Raw genomic sequence first — 26762 nt, forward strand, 5'->3', positions numbered from 1 at the left:
GTATTTATTTGAGAGAGAGAGAGTGAGTGAGGGTAGGAGCAGAGGGAGAGGGATAAGCAGACTCTGCTGAGCTTGGAACCCAACATGGGATTCAATCTCAGGACCCCAAGGTCATGATCTGAGCTGAAATCAAGGGTCGCTTAACGGACTAAGCCACCCAGGCACCCCTCCGGTTTCTCAATAAATTGAAGAACAGATGGAGGAATGGGAGTGGAACTGGAAGGATAGGAGGTTTTAATCATGGAGTGAGAGATTGGGGTTCAGAATTTCAGAGGCAGAGCAGTAATTATGGGCAAGGCTGAGGAACTGAAGAACATCTCAGTTCTTAAGTTTTACATAGATAATGCCACATGGACATTGATAATGGGATTGAATGGAGAAGGCTTGCAAGCCAGGAACCGGTGTTGAATGTGAGAGATGACTAGAAGTTTAATAGATGGCAGGAACAAGGATAAATTAGCTGGAAGGCATGAACCTCAAAGGAGAAGGTATTTTTTTCTTCATTGGAGTGATGAAATTGGAAGTGGTAATGTGGAGCTGCACTAAGACCAAAGCCTTCTCTGGTGAGAGTAGTGGAGTGTGGAAAAATGTGCAGCTTCCATTTTGAAAAAAGTGTTTGAAAAGTGCTGTCCTTCAGGGTAACTAAAATTTAATTAAGCTAGAGAGATGATAGCATTACATGAAGATCTGAAGAGGGTGTGTGTGTGTGTGTGTGTGTGTGTGTGTGTGTGTGTGTGTATAGGGGGAGAGGGGTGAGTTAAAAAATATATAAGGGGAATTCAAAATGAAAAGGATTGAGAGGGAGGAGAACTGCCAGAGACAGCATGGTATAAGAGAAATACAGAGAAAAATTCAGAAACATAGATGACAGGAGGGACTTTATTTGGATAGTTCCCAATAATGGTAATGATGAGAGGCCCAGGCTTCTGAATGATAACTTTATAGTAAAGTTGTTCAGTTGGCATAGGCTGCAGGCACTCAGTCTGTGTTGGACACCTCATGGGGCTAATGATTTGTAGCCTTTGCTTAGAGTTAAGGAACATGTTTAGTTAATTTCTAGGATTCCTTACCCAGTAGTGGAAAAAGTAATATCTGTGCCCTTCCCCCATCCCTGATCAATATGTATCCCTGGTTTATTTTTCCAATTGCCTAAATTAAAACTTGTTTTAGACTTTTTTTTTTAGCCACTTTACATTAAATCTGGATGAAATTAACTTGTGAATGTTACTGATTACTATACAGATATGTGCTTCATGCCAAAATTTGGGTTAAAGGAAATTTTCCAACAGAACAGTTTGGTCAAAATGAATACTACCAATCAAGTTTTCCAGTGTTGGAAACTTGGTGATTTGAGATTATTTTGTAGCTATTTAGCTTATTCCAGCTAATCCTCCTTTTTAGCCACTTCAGTTATTGACCATTTACATTACATTTACATATATTTATGTTTTGCTTTTTCCCTATCACAAATATAGAAGAGCAGGAAAAATAGTCTGAAAATAAGGAGAGGGCACCTGGGTGTCTCTGTCCGTTAAGTGTCTACCTTCCGCTCAGGTCATGATCCCAGGGTCATGGGATCAAGTCTTGCATTGGGCTCCCTCTCAGCGGGGAGTCTGCTTCTCCCTCTGCCCCCCCTTGTGTGTGCACACGTGCGTTCTCTCTCTCTCTCTCTCTCTCTCTCTCTCTCTCTCTCTCTCTCTCTCTCGTGTGCTCGTGCACGCACACGCAAAAATAAATGAAATCTTTTAAAAAATGAAAAAAAAATACAGGAAGAAAATCCTAGAAAAGCAGGAATAATTGAAGATGAATTAAAAGTAAAAAGAAAAAACATTTAAAAGCCTGAAAATAGATGGGAATACTTTAAAATGCCTTAGGAATTGCAAAACAAAGTAGTAGTTGAGAATATTAATTTTTGAGAAAAAACATTTTCAACTCTCTTGACCAGCAGGGTCAATAATTAACCCCCATTAGGCTAAATCCTCTTTGGTTGGCTTTCTTTTGCCTGGTCAGATCACCTGCCACAGCTCGTTTCTCCTACCTCCAAAGAGGACATGTCTTTTTCCTCTTATCTCTTTCCCCATGCCTTTTCTTATGTACTGACATATTAAAATGTACTCTTTAGAAACTTCATTTTCTACTTTCAGTGTTGTGTTGTTAGAACAACACTGATCTTCTGTAGTTTTCATCTGCTTTCATTTATAGTGGTATTTCTTCACCCTTCCACCTGTGTCCATTCCTTAAAATGTATCCCAGTTAGTCTTGAAATGTAAAAGCATGCCTTGGGGCGCCTTTCAGCCTTCACCTGAGGTCATGATCTCAGGGCTCCCTGCTCAGTGGGGAGTCTGCTTCGACCTCTGCCCCCCACCCCCCGCTTGTGCTGTCTCTCTCAAATGGATAAATTAAAAAATTTAAAAAAAAAAGCAAGCCTTCGGGTGCCTGGGTGGCTCAGTCGTTAAACGTCTGCCTTTGGCCCAGGTCATGATCACAGGGTTCTGGGATTGAGCCCCGCATCAGGCTCCCTGCTCTGCCAGAAGCCTGCTTCTCCCTCTCCCACTCCCCCTGCTTGTGTTCCCTCGCTCACAGTGTCTCTCTCTGTCAAATAAATAAATAAAATCTTAAAAAAAAAAACAAGCCTTGAGTTGAAAAAGAAGTGGAAAAGCATAGGTCTGTAGATGACTTACTCATGAGCATGAAGGCAGTGTATACTTTTTTTCAGGTGAATAAAGACATTCTGGCTGTTGGTTAAAGAGGGGGCAGTACCTCAGTGTGAATTGCAGTGGAACATTCACAATGTGCATGAAAACATGCAGTCACACGGGTGACTGATTGAGTTGAGGGGATGGGAAATGGTCTCCCAATTGGGTTTTTAGGAAGTTGTGTATTGTGAATAGAATTCAGCCAGTAGTGGAATTATGTTCTTGATTATTAAAAAGTGTACATAATCTTGAATGCAGCCTCTTAAACAGTATCTCTTTTCCTGAGTAGAGTGAAAGATATGATTCCATCTTAATCTCAAAAATTTGTACTTAAGAGATATTTAAACTTTTCATTTTTATAATGTCCCAAAGTAACTTGTGATTTATTTAGTAATCAGTTATTAAAATCTGTAGTTTTTAAACGGTTTACTGATGGGGCAAATTTGATTTGTTTAATCTTTAGAAAAAAACATACTTTAACAGAGGTGGTTTTTTTTTATTAGAATCTAGACAATATATTTGGGGGGACAAAATGTATTTAATGCTTTCTTCTGAAAGTGAAAAGTAGTGGGAATTAATATGTTCTAATGAAGAGAAGATAAGGAAGTTCAAATTTTATTTTACTAAGTGTCAAAGAAAGCAAGAGGGATTGGCGATTTCAAAGCCTTTTAGAATTGGTTGACATCCTTCTGCCTTAGTTCTCATCTCACTTCTAAAGTATTGAGTTCTTCCTAATTTGTTTTCCTGGTAAAATAGAACATGGTTATTTATTATTATTTCTCAGGTCATTGATCTAATTCTAACCCAGGCTCCTGTTTTTAGTTTTTTTGTTTAAGTTGAAATGTGAAGAAGCGGTTGGTCCTATACATTTCCAGGCTTCTGTATAATAATTGATCATTACAATGATGATTCTGAAACATCAAGAAAATATTATATCTGTATGCCCGAACATAGAGTGAGTTTTTTCTGAAACAATTTTTATTTCATAAAAGAGAGAGCTGCCTTGAGTCTATATATAGACTCTTATTATAAATTTCTTTATTGCTTTCTTTATTTTGAAAAACAAAGTACTGTTTGGTAAAGAGCCTAAAACTACTTCAAACTGATTTTGAATGTTGGAGTCAGAGAAAAGGAATCTAATAAATTTAACAGATATATAGTAATTTTTCCTATGTATATGACCTCAAAATTGTGCTAGATACTATTGAAAATAGACCTTACAGTTTTCCATTCCATTTAACAAATACCAGTTTTAAAGAGTACGGTTGGTAATTAATATATATGGGAACTGTGACTTAGGATAAATTTGCAGTGATAGCATTTTATGTATATTCAAAAAGTGCTGTATCAAACAACTTAAATGGAAGTGAAGATGATCTGCCTTTGAAAAGAGTGTTAGATGACTCAGAAATGGCTCCAGTGATAAGGAATACACTGATGTCAAAGATGTGCATAAAGATTTTGAATGAAGGTGTTTTGTGAAACATGGAGGTAGGAGAAAAAGCAGTATTTCAAAATTATCATGATTTATTAATGTTTTTTAAATGTACATGTGCATCTAAATTAATTTAAATTGTTTAAGTATTTGACTGTTTTATCTATATCTCTAAAAGTTTCTTTTCAAGTTGGCCAGAAAACATCACATTTAACTTTCTTAGAAACATGGTAGTTCACCTTATCTTTGGGATTTCTTTCTATTCAGGCTTATGTGGTAATAAGTTTACATTTATTGTACTTCATTAAGGTAAAGAGTGTATAATATGATTTGCGAGTTCTGCCAAAAAATGTTATGGCTTAAAGAAAACTTTAGCTATCCTGAAAGAGCTTTTAATTTTTGAGGTAGTTCATTTCTTTAATAATTTTCAACAAAGAACATGTTATTATATATAGACTAATAAAAGTATAATTTGATTACTATTTTTAGAAAACCCTTCAAAAATATTAACACCTCTAGCCAATAAATAAATAAAAACTCTCCAGCTTTTCAGGTTTTACTCTTATTTACCTAGATCCATTGATTAGTTTTTATGTTACAGTATTAATAGTGATTTATTTTTTATTAATTAAAAAAAATTGCAGCTGTACCTTTTCCCCCAACACATCGCTTGACATCTGAAGAAGTATTTGATATGGATGGGATACCCAGGGTTGATGTTCTGAAGAACCACTTAGTAAAAGAAGGTCGGGTAGATGAAGAAATTGCACTTAGAATTATCAATGAGGGTGCTGCTATCCTTCGGAGAGAGAAAACCATGATAGAAGTAGAGGCTCCAATTACAGGTACACTTGTTTATGTTTTGGATATTATTTTTTTAATTATACCATTATTTAGTTGCTTGGATCTAAGGCTGTTTATTCTTCAATTTATGGTATACTAAAATAATATTACAGGGACATTATCTTGAATTTTGAAATTATTTTTTGTAATTTTGGGGGGGTTTGCCTATTTTCAATGAATAAATATGATCTTAAGTAACCTGAGAGCAGAAGTTGGTCTAATACACTTTTGTGAAGGTTTCATCAGTTGTGTTGGCCATAATTCAGTTTGATTCAACAAATTCTTATTTACTTTGCTTTCAATTATTAGGGGCAAATACCTCAGTGTCAACATAGCAGTCAGCAGAAGGTATTGCATTAGGATGGAGATTTTACTGCCACCATTATAAGTTTTGTAATCCTAAGACCTATGCTTGGCTTCCTAAAGAGGAGCTTTATAAATTTAGGTGAAAATTTTGTCACTGACTACAAATTTCATTATTTTTGTTATATCTTGTTCTAGATCTTGAGCACATGTGAACACTTGGGTACACGTCATCCCTATTACGACTCTTCATAGATTCTAACTTCCTGCCAAGACCTTTCTTGATAGAATTTACATTATTATGTAAAAGAAATTAGAATTTAAGTAAAATTTGTTATTTCAGAGGCTTTTTTTCATATCTAATAATCTTCTTGTTTCAGTGTGTGGTGACATCCATGGCCAATTTTTTGATCTGATGAAACTTTTTGAAGTAGGAGGATCACCTGCTAATACACGATACCTTTTTCTTGGTGATTATGTGGACAGAGGTTATTTTAGTATAGAGGTAATAATCATATACTATCATTTGATTTGCTTTTAAATGTTACCATAGATGATTTCCATTAATTCCTAGTAAAATAAGTTCCTTAAAGTACCTATATTGGGTTCTTTTTAATACCTCTGCTATTCTGAAGTTTTTAGGTAAAACTACTACTTATTCTCTTCTGCCTTTCAAACTATTTTGTTTTCTTTGTATTACTCTGTTTATGCAATTATAATTGCCATTTTTCCCAGTGGAAATTATATGTAAACTGAGGGTTCTTTATTGTCCTGTTATCTAGTGGCCCTAAGGAGCTAGTGCTATTTATCTCTCTTGCCCCTATAGGCATTACCCCATATGAGAAAAAGATTAATTGAATTTTCTCTGATTAAATAAAACATACTATAATACTTTTAAGGCTTAAACTCTAGTGCTTCTATCTACCTTTTATAGCTATTAAGACCCAAGTCTTTGTGTGTTGTGAAAGTATTCATTTCTTTTAAAAAACTTAAGAGGCATTAAAATGACCTGTTGATCATTACTTAACAGCACATGGTTCTTTTTGCTCCTTTTATTTCTCTAATTATATAAATAAAATAAGGTAAATATAGAACTATTTGAATTTTCTAATATATGCATTTCTCTTTTTTATTTTTTAATTTTTTATTGTTATGTTAATCACCATATTAGTTTTTGATGTAGTGTTCCATGATTCATTGTTTGTGCATAACACCCAGTGCTCCATGCAGAATGTGCCCTCTTTAATACCCATCACCAGGCTAACCCATCCCCCCACCCTCCTCCCTTCTAGAACCCTCAGTTTGTTTTTCAGAGTCCATCGTCTCTCGTCTCTCATGGTTCGTCTCCCCCTCTGACTTACTCCCCTTCATTCTTCCCCTCCTGCTGTCTTCTTCTTTTTCTTTTTTCTTAACATATGTTGCATTATTTGTTTCAGAAGTACAGATCTGTGATTCAACAGTCTTGCACAAGTCACAGCGCTCACCATAGCACATACCCTTCCCAATGTCTATCACCCGGCCACCCCATCCCTTCCGCCCCCCACCACTCCAGCAACCCTCAGTTTGCATTTCTCTTTTTTTAAATGAAAATGTGGCCATATTATAATGTTGTTCTATAACTTGCTTTTTTTCATATATCCCTATACTGTGATGTCTTTCCAGGTCAGTATATATAAATTTATAGCATTTTTAATAGCCACATTGTATTCTATTGAATAAACAAACCACAGTTAATTATTGTTAGACACTTAAAGTGTTCTTAATTTTTTAGCATTACAATGATGCTTCAGTGAGTAAGCTTATTTATACATCTTTGCATACTTGCTAAATTATTTCTGTGGGGCAGATTCTTGGAGGTAAAATTGCTGGATAAAAGCTCTACTAATAGATACTTGTGTTGAGTATTTACTATGTTCCAAGCATATTCTAAGCACTTAACACACATTGATTAATTAAATCTTCACAACATTATAAGGTAAGCACTGTTATTTTATCCATTTTATAGATGAGGAAACTGAGGCTTGGAGAAGTTAAATAGCTTCCCCAAAGACACATTTTTAGTAAGCAGTGCAGCCAGTCTTATTCTAAGCCTGTATTTTTTTTTTTTAAGATTTTATTTATTTTTATTTTTAGAGAGAGAGCAAACAAGGGGGAGGGCAGAGGGAAAGGGAGAGAGAGGATCTCTGGCAGACTCCACACTGAGCATGGAGCCTGATGGGGGGTTCCATCTCATGACCCTGAGATCATGACCTGAGCTGAAATCAGGAGTCAGTCACTTAACCGACTGAGCCATCCAGGCACCTTGTTAGCCTGTACTCTTAAACACCTTTCCCAGTAGATAATTGAATCTTTACTTGGTGAATTTCCAGCTGGTTCCCGTTGTTTATATCCCCTTCTCCAGTATTTTTAACCTCCTTTCTCAGGTATGCTAGGATTCATAGTAGGAAAGAAGTTCAGGGCTCTGTGCACTCAAATTCCGTAAGGAATTTTGTTACCTCTGAGTTGTTCTTCCTTTATTCATAGCTTCATCGTTACTCACCTCAAACTTTCCTCAAAGCTTCAAGGAAACCAGAATAATGGCCCTTCTTAACAAAAAAGATAGGGGGCTTCGACAAAAACAGTAAAATGAACAATTTTAGGAAGCTTATTGGTAACTAAGCATATTGGTGTGTATGCCCTTGTATTGGAGTGTTTTATGGCTGACTCTTTTAATATCTTTTTTTTTAAAAGATTTTATTTATTTATTTGACAGAGAGAGACACAGCGGGAGAGGGGACACAAGCAGGGGAGTGGGAGAGGGAGCAGTGAGAGAGGGGACACAAGCAGGGGGAGTGGAAGAGGGGGGAACAGGCTTCCTGCCCAGCAGGGAGCCTGATGCGGGGCTTGATCCTAAGACCCTGGGATCATGACCTGAGCTGAAGGCAGACACTTAATGACTGAGCCACCTAGGCACCCCATGGCTGACTCTTTTAATAGATTTTATTGTTACAAAAGGAAAATAGAATCAAAGAATAATCAAGAATCAAAGATAAAGAATCAAAATAAGCAAAAAAGAGAGGCAGAGTTTAATAAGTATTTCCCTGACTTAATTTCTTTTTTTTCCTTATGAATAAAATGAAGGTGTGAAGTTAACATTTTAATATACCTTAACTTGTTAAAAATAAAATTTGTTTTCTTTTTGTATATAATTCTATAAACCAAGCTAATTTCCATACGAAGTATCTTTCCTTTTTTTTTTAAGATTTTATTTCTTTATTAGAGAGAGAGAGAGAGCACAAGCATGAGTAGGGGGAGGGGGAGGGGCAGAGGCAGAGGGAGACAGAGAATCCCAAGCAGAGTCCATGCTTGGCGTGGAGCCCAACTTGGGGCTTATCGATCCCATGACCCTGAGATCTCGACCTGAGCTGAAATCAAGAGTCAGACGCTTAACTGACTGAGACACCCAGGTGCCCCAATTTCCTTTTTTTTTTTTTAACCAAATAAGTAAAATGTGAGTTTCTTATGTTAAATCTATTTAGAGGGGTACCTGGCTGGCTCAGTCGGTAGAGCATGTGACTCTTGTTCTTGGGGTTGTGAGTTTAAGCCCCACGTTGGGTATAGAGATTGCTTAAAAATAAATCTTAAAAAACATAATGTAAATCTATTTAGAGAAAAGCATCTGCTACGCTGTTTGCTTTAATATTCTTCTGATTTAAAAAATTATACTTTCTTTGAATCAGTTTAGATAATAAGCACCTACCTCATGTAAGGCAACAAGCATAACCAACAAAATAAACATAAAACATCCTATTGCCTTCATAAGGCAGCATGGCATAATGCTTAAGATTCAGAGGATCAGGACCCCGTCTCCATTACTTAAAAGTTCTGTGATTTCAGACAAGTTACTTGAACTCTTTGCTTCAGTTTCCTTGTTTGTAAAATAGAGATAATACTACATACTTCATAGGGTTGTTTGAGGAATAAACAAGGAGTATTAAATACATGGCGCTTGATACATTGTAAGTACTCAATAAATGGTCCATGCTATTATTTTTGACATTATTATTATTTTATTTATTGATATACCTAAGAAGGACACCATTCTGCTAATTGTTTTTATAGCAAACAATCTGTAAATATAAAGTAATTAAATAAATTGTTTGACTCATTCATTCAACAAATATTTATTACTTTTCTGCTGTTTGCTAGGTACTTTTCTAGGAGTGGAGGATGAGAAGTGAATAAGATGACAAAGTCCCTGATTTCATGGAGCTTATATTTTAGTAAAGGACAAAGAGAAAAAGGTAGTAAAGAGTAATAGAGATTGTAAGGACAATAGGGTCAGAGAAAAGGAGCAAATATGAAACAACTTAGTGAAATAAAAATAAAAGATAAATTCATTCAAAATGTTTTCTTTTGCAGTGTGTCTTATATTTATGGGTCCTGAAGATTCTTTACCCAAGCACATTATTTCTCCTGAGAGGCAATCATGAATGCAGACACCTTACTGAATATTTTACCTTTAAGCAGGAATGTGAGTACTTTCATGAGAAATATTTTCATTTCCTCAGTATTCTTGTGAAGTGATATGGATAGTAAGACTTTACAGTGTAACATATAAGAACAGATTTTGTGTCCAAACATATAAAGCTTTGAGGATTATTGTCAAGAGTTCTCTAGTGTTTAATGGTGTTGTATTCAGACGTTTTCATTTCAGTGTTTCCTATTAAGTTTGATTTTATAGATATATTTAGAAATGGTTTTGAGTTTTTCATATAGCTTTAATGTTTAAGTGATTTTTTTTTCTAACAGGAAGAATAAAAACCAAAAGGAAAAAAATTGTTGTTGTTGCATTGGAGATTTTTGTCCCCCAATATTGAAGCTCTCCCATGAAGATTCTTAAGTTACTCATCCTGTCATCATTGCAGATTGTTTCAAACATGCTATTAATGAAATGAAATTCTTAATGTACAATGTTTACCCCATTTCTCTCTTAAATTATTGTGGCAATGGCAATCCAATAACCAGAAGCCACAGTATTATATAGAGCAGTATTTGACCTTTTTTCACATCTCTTAACTTAATATTATTAAGTTAATATTCACAACTATATTAAGTCGTAGAGTTAAGTTCTAAAAATAGAAATAATTTTAGAATTATGGAGACCCAAACATGATCCAGTAAAGATCATATTACTAGAGACTTCCAGTAAAAGGAGAAAAATGTAGTGGTGAGTAATGGCAAAGGGCACAAAGGCCTATAACTTCAAGGATCAGGTGGGTAACCTAAATGAATAGGTTATGAGTAATAACATAATAAAAAATAAAATAATAAAATAGTAAAAAATAAAGTAATAAATGAATAAAAGATGCGGCCTGGAAAGTGCATACTTGACCTAAAAGCAATCAATTTACAATTTTTATTAAGCTACAGTGCTGGAAAACAGGTCTGTTAGCAGACTACCAGTTTAGAACCTCTGGTTGCTGGATATAGATTTTCTCATATTTGTGTTTTTTTTTTAAGATTTTATTTATTTATTTGAGAGAGAGTGCGAGAGAGAGAACAGGAGCCGGGGGGAGGGGCAGAAGGAGATGGAGAAGCAACTTCATGCCGAGCAGGGACCCCGATGTGGGACTGGATCCCAGGGTGACCTGAGCCAAAGGCAGACACTTAATGAACTGAGCCACCCAGGCGCCCTAGATTTTCTCATATTTGAATGTTAAAATACTAAAAAGGGGAAAAGAAACTAAGCGCTTTTTTTTCTTTAGATAATTAATAAAACAAACTACTCACCAAAATTACAGCAAAAATGTAAAATAGCCAGGAATTTTAAACATACAAACGAACAAAGGGATGTGTATGATAATCTCCTTAAAAGTAAATGACAGTTGGATTTGGTGGAGTTTTGTCTCTCTTGTGTTAGTTTGGCTTCATGCTTCACTGTCCATTTTAAGCATTCATTGTAGACCAGAGGAACCCCTCTGTTCTTCCAGCATATGAATAAGATATCTTCTTTTCTTTTTTCTTAATTGGGTGGACCTTGAGTTTTGTTGTGATGATGTAGTAGTCTTGTCTGTAACAATAAAGTAGTCACTGACTCTTAGAATAAAATAAAGTATTAAAACAGCTTTAAGTATAGTTTTAGTTTAGCTTTACTTGGCCTATAAAGGTAAAGGGTTGAGCTGTTTTTAGAGATTTGACTTACTTACTTTAAGTAATATTTTATGATCTGCTGCATACCCAAAGTAAATTTAGAGACAGCAGATATTTTGTCTTCATAAGACCAATAAGATTGCCTATTTTATTGATTTTAACAGGGCAAGATGCTTGCCTTTTAAATAAAAATTATATACAGTAAAATTCACTCTTTGTTTAGTTCTGAGTTTTGACAAATGCATAGAACTGCCAACTGCCACAGTCATGATACAGAAAAGTTTCATCATCCCATAAATTCCTTCTTGCTGTCTTTTTATAATCACCCCCATACCCACTGTCAACCCCTGGCTACCACTTGGCTGTTTTCTGTGTCTGTAGTTTTCTTGCCTTGGTTTTAATAGTCAATTTATGTATCTATCTATCTTCAAAATGATAAACTAGTAATGTGATTATCAATTATTTTTTCTTTTTCTAGGTAAAATTAAATATTCAGAAAGAGTCTATGAAGCTTGTATGGAAGCTTTTGATAGTCTGCCTCTTGCTGCACTTTTAAATCAACAATTTCTTTGTGTTCATGGTGGGCTTTCACCAGAAATACACACACTGGATGATATTAGGAGAGTGAGTATATATTGTAGTTCCAGGGTTGATTCCTATTTACAGTACTTTGTTGGGTAGAGAGTAGAAGCTTCAAACTCCTCTTTACTGCCAAGATTAGGTAATGGTAAAAATTAATATACTGATATTTTAAGGAAATATCTTCTAACCATTCAGAACAATGTAGTATGGACAGTATTCAAAGTTGGTACCACTTTCCTGTGTCCATTCTGTTCTCACTTTTTGACAAGTTATTTCTGTTCTTTGTTTCTTTCTTTTCTTTCTTTCACAGTTAGATAGATTCAAAGAGCCACCTGCATTTGGACCAATGTGTGACTTGTTATGGTCCGATCCTTCTGAAGATTTTGGAAATGAAAAATCACAGGAACATTTTAGTCACAATACAGTTCGAGGATGTTCTTATTTTTATAAGTAAGGAAAAATATCCAAGATTAAACACATTTTAGTTGTTAAAATAGCATATGTTTCATGTAGAAAATCATTATTTTACTTAATTTACTTTTTTTCCCCCACAGCTATCCAGCAGTGTGTGAATTTTTGCAAAACAATAATTTGTTATCGATTATTAGAGCTCATGAAGCTCAAGATGCAGGGTAAGAATTCTGTTTCCCTGACCCAAATTAACACCTTATGTACAAATCAAACTTAGTAACTCATGATTGATGCTTTACGATGCATATTAAGCTATTTGTTTTACAGCTATAGAATGTACAGAAAAAGTCAAACTACAGGGTTCCCTTCATTAATAACAATTTTTTCGGCACCTAATTACTTAGATGTCTACAATAATAAAGGTAAGATGTTGTTGATAAAAAAAATTGTTAAACAACTTAGCGTTTTAATTGACTTATTTTTTTTTAAATAATAGAAAAAAGGCATTGTTTGAAACTGTATTTATCCAAATCTCATTATAAAAAAGTGTAAGATATAAGGGAGGGGAGAGAACAAGAAATAAAAATATAAAAATCCAAAATGTGAAACTTAAATCATATGTAACCATTCTACAACTTGGCAGTCATAGAAGCTACCTTACTGAAAAATATTCTGAATTAAGTCAAGAAACCAAACATGATTTTCTCAAACTCCCCTTTCTTAAATCTTTCCCCTTATAATCAAGAGAATGTTTTCTTGTTTGCATAAAGCTGCTGCTGCTTTGACCATTTCGTGTATTGGCACTGTATAGTTAATTTAGTTTATCATGTTTCTTGTTTTTTCTTCACTGATCTAGGTTCTTATTCCCTTTCTTATTCCCTCCTTTTACCTCCACAGTCTTATCATTGCCCCCTGAAGATTAAAAGTTGAACCTTCTTTGATCAGTTCACTCTGACCCCCTTTCAGGGATATATTCCTCCCTTTCTTTTCTTTTTACTGTTCTTTTTTCCTTTTTTCTTACATCTTGTTTCTTTACTTGCTGTTCCACCTGCTTCCATTCCCTTTCCTTCTGTCCAGATTTGATCTGTTTATAATAATTTGGTTTCATTTAACTTTGAACATAGCTTATTGACAGATAATGCCAAAGGATCTTAATTTAATTAAGTGTGTGCCAAGGAAATTGAAGATGAGCTTGGGTATGTTTACGTAGCACACATTTTCAGAAGAGGAAATTAAGAAGCCATCTCCTATTCCGTCTTGATATGTCTGGAATTCAGTTACTGTGCCATAGTTTCCAGGGTCACTGGAGCAGATGTGCCAGGAGGAAAGAACAGAAGGTTAAAGACTTTTAAAAGTATTAGAGAGATAATGAGGTCATTGCTAAATATGGGTCATGGAGTTCAAAAGAGGAACAGAAGAGTTGTGTGTTTTTTTTTTTAATTATTTGAGATGATGGTTAAAAGACTAAAACATTTGCCTGAGATCAAATGGTAGCATGCTAAATAACTTTGATACAGAGTATGTTACAAAAACTTAATACTATATTAATTACCAAAAAAACCATACCTTGACTGAGTTGCTCATCTTCAGAAGCTAGTATCAGTGCAGCCTTTAAGGATTATGCCAATGCTAAAATATTCTTTTAAATTATAGTTTGGTTTATAAATTTCAGAACTTCTAGAGAAGTTACCTAATGATGTGTGGCTTCATTTTTGAGGAGAATGTATCTAAGTTTTGACTCTGTTCTTAAGAACAGAATAGAGTGCTACATTTAACCTCCTACCAGTGCTCCTAATACCTCACCTATGACCTCCCCTTGTCAGTATTACAGGATCTAGTGTTCAGTGCTCAGTTGATTGTCTTATTGGTTGTCCTCTGTTAGTTTGATTTAGGGGGTTTTAAGGGATCACTTTTCTGAGTATTCAGAAAAGAAACTCAAACCATTGAATCTGTCTTGTCAAAATCAAATGTCTCTTGGTAGTGATTAGTCTGTACATAGTGTTAATGATTTGAGTGCTTACATGGTATGGATATGTTTGTAATGTTTCATTTCATCTCTAAGGCAATTTTCTAGATTCTCTCTCTCTTTTGTTTTAAAGCTGAAAACTTGATATCATTCCTTAATTTCTGAGGCCAAATTTAAAATACTTTTATTCCATAAGGGAAACAAGCATATTACTTGTGACTTTGTATAAGCCAGAATCCCAAGTCTTGGAATTTAATATCTGCATTTTCATGCTTTCATTAAAATGGAAAAAAATAACCACATAATTATTATAATATCTACAAAGCATTTTATACTTTTATATACCTTCATGTGAAATATATTCTCTGATCGTAAAACAAACTTCTGAGGTAGTTAGGGTGGACATATTATATGGTTCTATTTTATAAATGAGAAACAGATTAGTTAAATAATTTACCAAGCATTGCAAAGCTAGTATGTGCTGGAGCTTAGATTGGAATCTAGTCCATCTAACCCACTATTCTAGAAAATAATATAACCTGTGGCTGAAACCTATGTAGTTAATTTAAGATATTATTCTTTTTAATGTTTTGAAACAACAGAAAGATACCTGAAATTGAGATGAGTCTGTTACCTTTGGGTTATTTGATTATAATATGTTCTTTTTGGTATTTTAATGGAATTTTTTCTAAATGAAATAAAATATTTCTTTGTTGTAGTTTCATTTGATTTCCCATATTAAATGAAATAAATACATTCAGACAGTCATGAGGAACTGCTTTTTTTCTGGGTTTGTTTTGTTTTTTTGTTTTTTGCTTCATTACCATCAGCTATCCTTTTCAGGTTGCCTGTAATGAAAAAGATCCTCTTAAATTCCTTCAACTTGTATGAACTTTAAACCTAGAAAATTGCTCATTGCCATTCTGTGTTTCCTCTAATAATTGAGTTTTCACAATTTTGGATATAGTAAAAGTGCATGTTTGTCATTGAATTATAAAGTAAAACATTCTAGAAATCTGGAAATTTCATTAATAAGTATAGATCTGACAAAGCTCTCCATAAAAGTGTGTTAAAAACAAAAATGTGTTATTACTAAAAATTTGTTCCTATCTCCCTTTACTAGTCCTCATTCAACTCACACCTTGATTCCCCACTCCTTTAAAACAGTGTTTTTTTGCTTTTATGTGTTTTAGAGTTTTGGAGCTAAAGACAAATTGTTACATTCACATTCAAACTTACCTTACAGCTGCTGTATTAAAGTATGAAAATAATGTGATGAATATTCGACAGTTTAACTGTTCTCCACATCCTTACTGGTTGCCCAATTTTATGGATGTCTTCACATGGTCTTTACCATTTGTTGGAGAAAAAGGTATGATTCTTATTTTTTTTTTAATGTTTTATTACTGTCACATTTACTCCAGTTTATTATCGGAGGCACATACTTGTTAAAGGAAACTGAAGTCTAGTTTCACTATGGGTTCAGCTCTACTTGTGTCAGTGGGTGTGGTTACGAGAGCCTCAAAGATATTTTGGTTAGCTGTTTATAGCCCCCATGTGAGGGTGTCTGGGGGACTGGGAGAAGACTTATAAATAGCTTGATGTTGTCTTCAGCTGTTGGGTTTTCTTTCTGTTTTTCTTTAGCTTAAATCTTTTATGAAGGAATGGAGGGATAGCTTTGCTTTGGAATGGACACTTTTGCACATTTTAACGCCACTTTTGGGGGATGTCAAAGTAATTTATGAGAGAATTTAATAGCCCTAGTTTTGGGCAATGTTAGTCATAGCGGTTCTATACTCTGAGAGAAATGATAAAGAGAAGTTCAGGTTTAAACCTAATATTTCTTCTCCTCTATTAAAAACATGTATACAAATTTAGTGGTAATGCTTTCTGATAATTTCCAATAATAATATATTAGTATATACTTAATAGGCTTTTTAAGAGAACATAAATGCTATTTAAGAAATTTCGTTTTTTTTCCTAGTTGTATAGGATTCTTAGGATTTCCTTACTTCATCACATTCTTCTTTTCCATTTTAGTGTTAATTTTCACAAGGTAATGCCTCAGTTTCCATATGTGGAAAATAAGAATATGAGAATACAGACATGATTGTAAAACATTTTGTTCTATATTTCTATTTTTTCTCACCTCTTCCGTGTTACAAAATGTTCCTTTCTCTTGGGGATATGTTATTTCTGCCAACGCAATTTTGGGTTCTAAAATACAGAGTTAATACTTAAACTGTGTATGTTAAACAGATTTTTTGAAGGTTGCCTTTGGTCTTCATCAGTTACTCAGTAGGTCAACATTAAGCTAATATGGAGATAGAATTACCCACTTTAGCATTTGAGAAGGGGGCCAGTAAAGGGCTTAGGTGCAAGGGATGCATTACACTTATAACCTTCTATCTTTGGTATATGAGAAATAGTTCAATCATAGCATCATCGGGCTAAAGGGAATTTAAGAATTCATCTTGCTCATTCTCCTGCCTTCAGGCTAGACTGCAACTCAGCTATTTTAATGTAATATAAGTGGGGTGGGGGTGGAAAGAAAGGGGGATGATAAAGAGGAAAATGGACATTTCTTAGATTCTGATTTGATTCTCAAAAGGAAATATTTCAGTATTACTGGTCTGATGTGCTATGAGTGTTTAAACAAGGAAATAAATAGAGATAATAGCTTTTCTCAACTAGTGCCCCTATCAAAAACCAGGACATCATAGAATTTTAGAACTAATAGTGAACTTAATAATCATGTAGTCTGGCTTCTTATGAGAGATGACAAAATTTAATCTAGTTTCTTTGGATCTCTCATAAGTGAAGATGGAGAATCAGTAGGTTTCTATCCGTTCCTACATTTGAAGTCTGCTACTAAGTAATCTTTTGTTCTTTTTTGCCACTCTAAATCATAAGATGAGGAAGTATTCAAACCTTTTGACCAGTGTTGTTTTTTTCCTGTGGATCTTCTCCAAATTATTCATGTCTTTCTAAAAATGTGAAGATTTGAACATTATACGCAAATAGAAAGAATCCTAACCAGTGTTGAGCACAGTAAGATTTTTTCAAACTCTGCATATTTTTTCCATTTTAATACCTGTTGGCTGTTTATATAGCCTAACTATTTGATTCTAATGAAAATTTTCTTTTGTTGTGAATAGCAGCAAATGACATCTCATTTGTTCCACTTTGAAAAACCCAGTTTGACTCTGATCTAGTCTCTGAGAAGCAACTAACCTAAGCCAGAGGCTTCCTTAGAGGCCGATTTAATCCTAAAGTTAGATGAAATCTGTGGTTTTTTAACCTTTTAGGGGCTTTGCTTTTTTTAAAGATTTATTTATTTGAGAGAAAGAGTGCGCTCGAGGGTGCACGTGCGCGAGTTCGGGGAGGGGCAGGGGGAGAGAATCCTCAAGCAGACTGCTCAGTGTGGAGCTTGTTGTGGGGCTGGATCTCATAACCCTGAGATCATGACCTGAGCTGAAATCAAGAGTTAGATGCTTAACTTAACTGACTGAGCCACCCAGGCGCCCCTGGGCCTTTTTATTTCTTAAAAAAAAAAAATCCTGTGTTGGAAAATTTCCAACATACACAAAGGCAGAGTGAATAATATGATGAATTGCTATGTACCAATTACTCAGCTTCAACAGTTATCAAATTATGGCCAATGTTGTGTCATTTATATCTCCGTCCACTACTCCCCACCCCAGACTTTAATTATTTTGGGTCATAGTTCAGCTATTTCTTTTGTAGCTATAAATATTTTAGAATGACTCTCTAAAAGGTAAGAACTCTTATTATTAAAGTAACTACACAAAAACTTTTATTAATTTGTAACACATACCCTTTTGAGATTGTGATGAAAGTTATGGACTTTTGCCCCAGAAAATTTCATGTACAAATATATGTACATTTGTACATAAACGTAACATTTTCACAATGCTTGTAGATCTGAAGTGATTTGGTAACCCCCCTCAGGTTTACTGGCCCCAGTTTAAGAACTCTGTTCTAGAGGGTCCAATATAGTGTGATCTTCCATAGAAGGTCATACATGTAAGATTTATTCATATAGTAGATTTTTTTTTTTGGAAAGTCTGTTTTATTCAAGTTACTAAGGATACAAAAACACAAGTGAGCTATAGGTCTTTGCAGATTAATAGAGGACTTAAGATACATAAATAATAACAAAATGTAATATTAGATGAGTAGTCCTAGAGAAACATAGTTTTATAAGAATTGAGAATAGGGGTAGATTATATTTGTCAGAGGGATCAAAGTAGCATTTGAACCAAGGCTTGAAGAATGGTGGAATTGGAATTATGCTGGTAGATACGGGCAAGAGAATTCTAGGTAAGAGAACTTACTAAGCCTGAGACAGAAAGTAAGAGAGCATAAGACCATTAACAAATGTTGTTGAGGGGTTCAGATTGATTTACAGTTAAGATGTATGAAGGACAGTAATAGAAAAAGAATGAAAACTTAAGTCAGGGCTAGATCATGAGGCTCTTGATCACCATACAAAGAATTTGGAACTTTGATAAATGGTGGGAATCCACTGAAACAGAATATAACCATGATAGTCATTTAGAAAAATTGATGAAATGGACTAGAAGAAAGACTAGAAATTGGGAGACCTGTTATGAAGCTCCATCAAGAGTCAAGTGGAAATATAATGAAGTCCTGGTAGCATTAGAAATAGAGAGCAGGGGAGAAGTAAAGAGGTAAAATCAGTAAGACAAACAAGATTGCACGTTGCAGGGGAGGGAATGGTTGAAGATGACTTGGATATTTTGAGTCAGGTGACGATATTGCCATTAACACTCTCTGATGAAAACCTGTTATTTTAGCTACCCCTCACTCCAGTTGTAGCTGCTCTTGATCTTCATTGGGATTGCTTGGCCTTTGACCATGTCATTTTCTTATTAGTCAGATCCCTCCTCACCTCTCTTCTTAACACACCTTCAAACTCCTTTCTCTCTTTTTTTTCTATTTCATTTATCTTATAAATTTTAGCCCCAGTAAATGCAACCATCCATTTTCTCCATTCTCATAGCCAGGGTGTAGAGAACTGCCTAGAGATATTTATACAGCCTTTGATTGCTAGCATTGGCTGGGCTCTCGATAGTACCCAAAAATTCTTTGTGTCACTAGTCTTCTTCCTTTTCTCTTAGGATATATTCTCAATTTAATTTTTTTTTCTCTTAAACATTCTTTTTGTAGCCACTTCCCTCACTCTCAGAGGAAACATATACCGCTAGTGGGAGCTTTCTCTGTTTACTGTTCCCCTGCTTTATAAACTGCACTCATCTTGAATTCTTGTCTTGTTGAGGAGGTGACCCTTCCATCCAAGGCTTCTAACTTGACTCTGGATTCCATTGTGCTTCTACTTTTTCAGGAAACTTGCTTCATCTGTTAGATCTTCTGTCTTCAAACTCTCTCTACTAAGTTCTTTTATAAATTGTTCAGATCCATCTGATCTTTATTTTAAAGATAAATAACATTTCCCCCATTTGTTATCTTTCCTTGGCTGCTACTATGCTATTACTCTCTTGCCTTTCCTTCAGAGGATGAAAAGTACTATATGCTTAAAAGCTACTGTATATTATTCATAAATGACTTCTGGTATCTTTGAAGATAAACCTTAACTGTCACACAATGTCTTTGGACCTTCCCTACTTTATCTTCAGCCTCATTTCTTTCCTTCTTATCTTAGTCTCTGTGTTCTAACCATAACACAGCATAACCGATTCCTTGAAAATGTTATGCTCAATTAAGTTTCATGCCTTCATATTTTGTCTTTATTTTTTCATAAGTTTTACTGAGATATAATTTACATCCCATATAGTTAACCTGTTTAAATCCTACAATTCAGTGGTTTTTAGTATATTCCTGGAGTTGTGCGATGATCCTTACAGTCGTTTTTGAAACATTTTCATTATCCTCCCCAAGAAACCCTGTGTCCATTAGCAGTCACTCCCCATTTCCTCCTGTCTCTCCTTGCTGGCCCTAGGCAACCATTAATCTATTTTCTACCTCCATAGATTTGCGTAATCTGGACGTTTCATATAATTGGAATCATATAATTTGTGATCTTTTGTGACTAGCATCTTTCTATAATGTTTTCAAGGTTTATCCATGTTGTAGCATGAATTAGTACTTCATTCCTTTTTGTGACCAAATAATATTCTATTGTCTGGATATACCACTTTTTAAAAAAATTTTATTTTGGGTAGGGAGGGTAAAGAAAAGCTTATTTTAATTCCAGTGTAGTTAATATACAGTGTTACATTAGTTTCAGATGTACAATGTAGTGATTCAGCAATTTCATATAGTATTCAGTGCTTATCAGGATAAGTGTACTCTTAATCCCCTTCACCTATTTTACCCATCCCCCCAGCCACCTTCTGTCTGGTAACCATTAGTTTGTTTTCTATAGTTAAGAGTCTGTGTTTTGGGGTGCCTGGGTGGCTCAGTTGGTTGAGCGTCTGCCTTCGGCTCAGATCTTGATCCTGGGGTCCTGGGATCGAGCCCCACGTCAGGTTCCCTGCTCAGTGGGGAGCCTGCTTCTCTCTCTCTCTCTCTCTCTGTGTCAAATAAATAAATAAAATCTTTAAAAAAAAAAGAAAGCCTATGTTTTGGTTTTTCTCTCTCTTTTTTTTTCCTTTGTTCATTTGTTTTGTTTCTTAAACTCCACATACGGGTGAGATCATATATTATTTTTCTTTCTCTGGCTTATTTCCCTTAGCATTATAGTCTCTGGATCCATCCATGTTGCTGCAAATGGCAAGATGTCATTCTTTTTTAATGACTGAATAATATTCCATTGTACATATGTGTGTGTGTGTGTATGTGTGTTTGTGTGTGTATTTATACTTATTTTCCACTCATCTGTTGAGGGACACTTGGGCTGCTTCCATAATTTGGCTGTTGTAAATAATGTTGCTATAAACATAGGGGTGCATGTATCCCTTTGTATTAGTGTTTTTGCATTTTGGGGGTAAATAGTGCGATTACTAGATTGTAGGGTAGTTCTATTTTTAACTTTTTGAGGAGTCCACAGTGGCTGCACCAGTTTACATTCCTACCAACAGTGTAAGAGGGTTCCTTTTTCTCTGCATCCTCACCAACACATGTTGTTTCTTGTGTTTTTTATTTTAGCTATTCTGACAGTTATGAGGTGGTTTATCCTGTAGTTTTGATTTGCATTTCCCTGATGATGAATGATGTTGAGCATCTTTTCATGTGTCTGTTGGCCATCTACATGTCTTCTTTGGAGAAATGTCTGTTTATGTCTTCTGCCCATTTTTTAATTGGATTATTTGGGGTATTTTGGGTGTTGAGTTGTGTAAGTTCTTTATATATTTTGGATACTAGCCCTTTATCAGATATGTCATTTGCAGATGTCTTCTCCCATTCAGTAGGTTGCATCTCAGTATGGATTTGATTTGCATTTCCCTGATGATGAGTGATATTGTTTACCACATTTTGTTTATCCATTCATTAGCTGCAAGACATTTGATTGCTTCCACTTTTTAACTATTATGAATAATGCTGCAATGAACATTCATGTACAAGTTTTTGTATGAACATATGTGTTTATTTTCTTAGGTATAGAACTGGGAGTCACATGGTAACTCTATGTTTAACCTTTTGAGGATCTGCCAAACTGTTTTTCAGAGCAGCTTTATAGTCCCATCAGCAGTGTATAATGGTTCCATTTTTTTCATATTCTTGCCAACATTCATTACTATGTTTTTTTTATTATAGCCATCATATTGGATATGAAGTTGTATCTCATTATGGTTTTGATTTGCATTTCCCTAATGAATAATGGTATTGAGTATATTTTTATGTGCTTATTGACCATTTGCTTATCTTCTTTGAAGAAATCTTAATTTAAATCCTGTGTTCATTACAAAAAATTTTTTTAATTGAGGTATAGTTGATATACAATATTATACTAGTTTCAGGTGTACAATATAGTGATTTGACAATTGTATACATTATGAATGTAATATAAATATATTTTTATATATAAATATAAATAAATATAACTTACCATAAATATAATTAACTACCTGTTACCATACAAAGCTATTACAATATTGTTGGTATTATTTTTTTTAAAGATTTTATTTATTCATTTGAGACACAGAGATACAGGGGGAGAGAGAGAGCGAGCATGAGCAGGGGGAGAGGCAGAGGGAGAGGGAGAAGCAGGCTCCCCGCTGAGCCAGGAGCCTGATGTGGGTCTCGATCCCAGGACCCTGAGATCATGCCCTGAGCCAAAGGCAGGCTTGTCTCTTATCTTGTTGATACAAGCCACCCAGGCACCGCAGCTATTATAATATTATTGACTATATTCTCTATGCTGTACTTTTCATCCCTGTGACTTATTTTCTTTTATAACTGTCAGTTTGTACCTCTTAATCCCTTTTACCTATTTTGCCTATCCCCCATCGCCTCTCTGCCAGCCATGAGTTTGTTCTCTGTATTTATGAGTCTATTCCTGTTTTTTGTTTGTTTTTTAGATTCTACATATAAGTGAAATAACATGGTATTTGTCTTTTTTTGTCTGACTTATTTCAGTTAGCATGATATCCCCTACATCCATCCATGTTGTTACAAATGGCAAGATTTCATTCCTTTTTTATGGCTGAGTAACATTTCACTGTGTATACATACTACATCTTCTTTATCCATTCATCTATCAGTGGACACTTATGTTGTTTTCATATCTTGGTATTTTAAATAATGCTGCAATAAACATAGGAGTGCATATACTTTTTTAAATTAGTGTTTTTGTTTTCTTCAGGTAAGTCCTCAGAAGTAGAATTACTGGATCATATGGTATTTCTCTTTTTTGTTTATTTATATTTATTTTTTTTAAAGATTTTATTTATTTATTTGACGGAGAGAGAGAGAGCACAAGTAGGCAGAGTGGCAGGCAGAGGGAAAGGGAGAAGCAGGCTCCTTACTGAGCAAGGAGCCCGATGTGGAACTTGATCCCAGGACTCTGGGATCATGAATTGAGCCGAAGGCAGATGCTTAACCAACTGAGCCACCCAGGTGTCCCTGGTATTTCTGTTTCTAATTTTTTGAGGAACCTCCATACAGTTTTCCGTAGTGGCTGTACTAATTTGCATTCCTACCAGTAGTGCGTGAGAGTTCCCTTTTCTCTACATTTTCGCCAATACTTGTCTCTTATCTTGTTGATACAAGCCTTTCTGACTATTGTGAGGTAGTATCTCGTTGTGGTTTTGATTTGCATTTCCCTGATGGTTAGTAATGTTGAACATCTTTTCATGTGTCTGTTGGCCATCTGTATGTCTCCTTTGAAAAAATAATTATTCAAGCCCTCTGCCCATTTTTAATGGTATTGTTTGGGTTTTTTGATGTTGAGTTGTATGAGTTCTTTACATATTTTGGATATTAACCCCTCATTAGATGTATCATTTGCAAATATCTTCTCTTATTCAGTAGGTTGCCTTTTCATTTTGTTGTTGGTTTCCTTCACTGTGCGAAAGCTTTTTAGTTTGATACAGTCCCAATTGTTTATTTTTGCTTTTGTTTCTGTTGCCTGAGGAGAGAACCAGAAAAATACTGCTAAGACCTTAAGAATTTGCTGCCTATTTTCTTTGAGTTTTATGGTTTTAGGTCTTACTTTTGGGTCTTTAATCCATTTTGAGTTTATTTTTGTGTATGGTATAAGAAAAAGGTCCAGTTTCTTTTTTGCATGTAGCTATCCAGTTTGCCCAACATCATTTATTGAAGAGACAGTCTTCTCTATTATATGTTCTTGTCTCCTTGTTATAGATTGACAGTATAAGCATGGGTTTATTCCTGGGCTTTCTATGCTGTTTCATTGGTCTGTGTGTCTTTTTTGTGCCAGTACCATACTGTTTGATTAGCATAACCTTGAAGTATATTATAGGCCATTTGCTTATCGTCTTTGAAGAAACGTTCATTTAAATCTTGTGTTCATTTTTAAAATGGTTTTCTTTTTTTAGTGAGTTGTAAAAGTTCCTTGTATATTCTAGATGCAAGTTCCTTAAGAGATACATCATTTATAAATACTTTCTCCTGTTCCTTTGAGTTGTCTTTTCACTTTCTAGATGGTGTTCTTTGAAGCACAAGAGTTTTAAATTTTGATGAATTCCTGTTTATTTTTTGTTGTTGCTTGTGTTTTGGGGGTTGTGTTTAAGAAACCCGTTGCCTAATCGAAACTAATGATTTTCCTCTATGATATCTTCTAAGACTTTTATAGTTTTAGCTTTTACATGTAGGACTTGGATCATGTTTTTTGTTGTTGTTTTTGAGGAAGAGAGAGACAGTGGCGGGGAACTGGGGGTGAGGGCAGATGGAGAGGGAGAGAGAGAAGCCCAAGCAGACTCCACACCCAGTGCAGAGCCCGATGTGGGGCTCAGTCTCACAACCCTGAGATCCTGACCTGAGCTAATCTGAAATGAAGAGTCAGACGCTTAACCTACTAAGCCACCGAGGCGCTCTGGTCTTTGATCCATTTTGAGTTAATTTTTGTATATGGTGTATAGTGGGGGGGTCCAACATCATTATTTTGCATGTAAATATTCAGTTGTCCCAGCACCATTTGTTGAAAAGACTGTTCTTTCCCACACTGAGTTGTTTTGGCACCCTTGTCGAAAATCAGTTGGCCTTAAATGTGATGTTTTATTTCTGGACTCTTAGTTCTGTTCCATTGATCTATAATGACTACTTCATACTTTTTCTAACTTATGATTAGAATGCCTTATTTGCCGTCTCCACCTGACAAAGTCCTGTTGCATGATTCCTCTACCAGAAGCCTTCCTTTCCCCTGCAGGTCTTTTTGTATAACTCTGCATATTTACAGCATTGGGCTTGTCACTTTACTGTGGTATGTGTATGCATATATATATCTCCTTTAGTAGTTAGTAAACTTATGGAGGGTAGAGACTGGACCTTTTATATCTGATTCCCAGAGCTTTAGCACAGTGCCTGGCATGTGGTATGCTATTAATACATTTATAGGAGGAATAATAGCAGTATTGAATTTTGTTTTGGATGTGTTCATTTCTAGGTATCATTAGGACATCCAGCAGCTAATATTTGATAGGCATTTTTATTTATTAATTGAAACTTGCTTATACCTTTTTTAAATTATTCATTTGTCAAATATTTATTGGATGCCTGTTGTGTTCCATTCGCTGTACTAGATTCTGAGGTACAAGAGTAAACAAAACATCACCCTACATTTATATAAATATAAATGCAATATAAAATTGTTTAAAATGGCTGGCAGTAAAACCATCAGGGAAATCCGGAGGCTGAAGGAGAGGTCAATACTGGTGATACAGACTTTGGAATCATCTTCACAAAGGTGATACTTGAAACTGTATAGTTAGAGATGGAATTGCCAAGAGATTGAGCATATAAAACCACAGGAGATTGTGCAGAGAGAGTCTTGAGAATATCTGAATTTAGGGGGGAAATAGTCTGAAATGTAGGAAGACCAAAAGAGTAGAACCTTGCAAACTAAGGGAAAAGAGAAAGGGAAAATACGTAGAATGGTAAAGGAGTAAGCCTAAGAAAGAACCATGGGTTCAGGTGATTAGTCATTGGTAACCTTAAGAATTAAGTTTTAAGGGACCTGCTAGAGTAAGTTTTTAAAAAATTGAATCCTGGGGGCTCCTGGGTGGCTCAGTTAGTTAAGCATCTGACTTTTGATTTCAGCTAGGTCATGATCCCAGGGTTGTGAGATCTGAACCCTATATCCGGCTCTGCACTGAGTGGAGCCTGCTTAGGATTCTCTCTCTCCTTCTCCCTCTGCCCCTCTCCACTCACCCTCTCTCTCTCTCTCTTAAAAAAAAAAAACAAATTCTGGGACTTTTTTGAAACAGTGAAACTGCTATGTGTTTTTTCTTACTCTGTAAGGAAATACTGTATCCATAAATGAAGAATTTAAATGTATACATTTAGATGTTATTCATCTTTGGGGGGGGGGCTTCATTTTTTTTTTTCTGAGACCTGAAAACTTACTCTGTACAGAATCTCTCTCAGACTTGTAAACCACTGAATTTCTTTCATTTTGAAAACCTTAGTATTTTTTTTTAAGATTTTATTTATTTATTTGAGAGAGAGAGAGCAAGTGTGCCCAGAGGGAAGGGCAGAGAGGGAGGGAGAAGAAGAAAGAATCCCAAGCGGACTCTGTGCTGAGCTCGGAGCCCAACTCCAGGCTCAGGCTCAAGACTCTTGAGACCATGACCTGAGCTGAAACAAAGAGTTGGACACTTAACCTACCTAAGCCACCTAGGTGCCTCAAACCTTGGTATTTTTTAGTTTCTTCATTCTTGCTATCAGAATGTATTTCTTCTTGGGTTAAAAATCATTTGACCATTATATG

General features: G+C 35.2%; 1 protein-coding gene across 7 annotated transcripts in view; it reads left to right on the forward strand.

Moving 5' to 3' along the window:
- PPP3CB (protein phosphatase 3 catalytic subunit beta) overlaps positions 1-26762 on the forward strand; it is a 51995-nt gene that overhangs the window by 8835 nt on the left and 16398 nt on the right. For all 7 annotated transcript variants that reach the window (XM_073878822.1, XM_073878823.1, XM_025850340.2 and 4 more), the window contains exons 2-9: positions 4776-4976; positions 5658-5782; positions 9679-9790; positions 11888-12033; positions 12302-12441; positions 12546-12623; positions 12730-12824; positions 15615-15740. In XM_073878822.1, coding sequence (XP_073734923.1) covers positions 4776-4976; positions 5658-5782; positions 9679-9790; positions 11888-12033; positions 12302-12441; positions 12546-12623; positions 12730-12824; positions 15615-15740 — 1023 coding nt within the window. The remainder of the gene's footprint in view (positions 1-4775; positions 4977-5657; positions 5783-9678; positions 9791-11887; positions 12034-12301; positions 12442-12545; positions 12624-12729; positions 12825-15614; positions 15741-26762) is intronic.

The sequence above is a fragment of the Callorhinus ursinus genome, unplaced genomic scaffold (assembly GCF_003265705.2).
Source record: "Callorhinus ursinus isolate GAN/ISIS: 27379988/994484 unplaced genomic scaffold, GSC_fseal_2.0 scaffold31, whole genome shotgun sequence".
Lineage (NCBI taxonomy): Eukaryota > Metazoa > Chordata > Mammalia > Carnivora > Otariidae > Callorhinus > Callorhinus ursinus.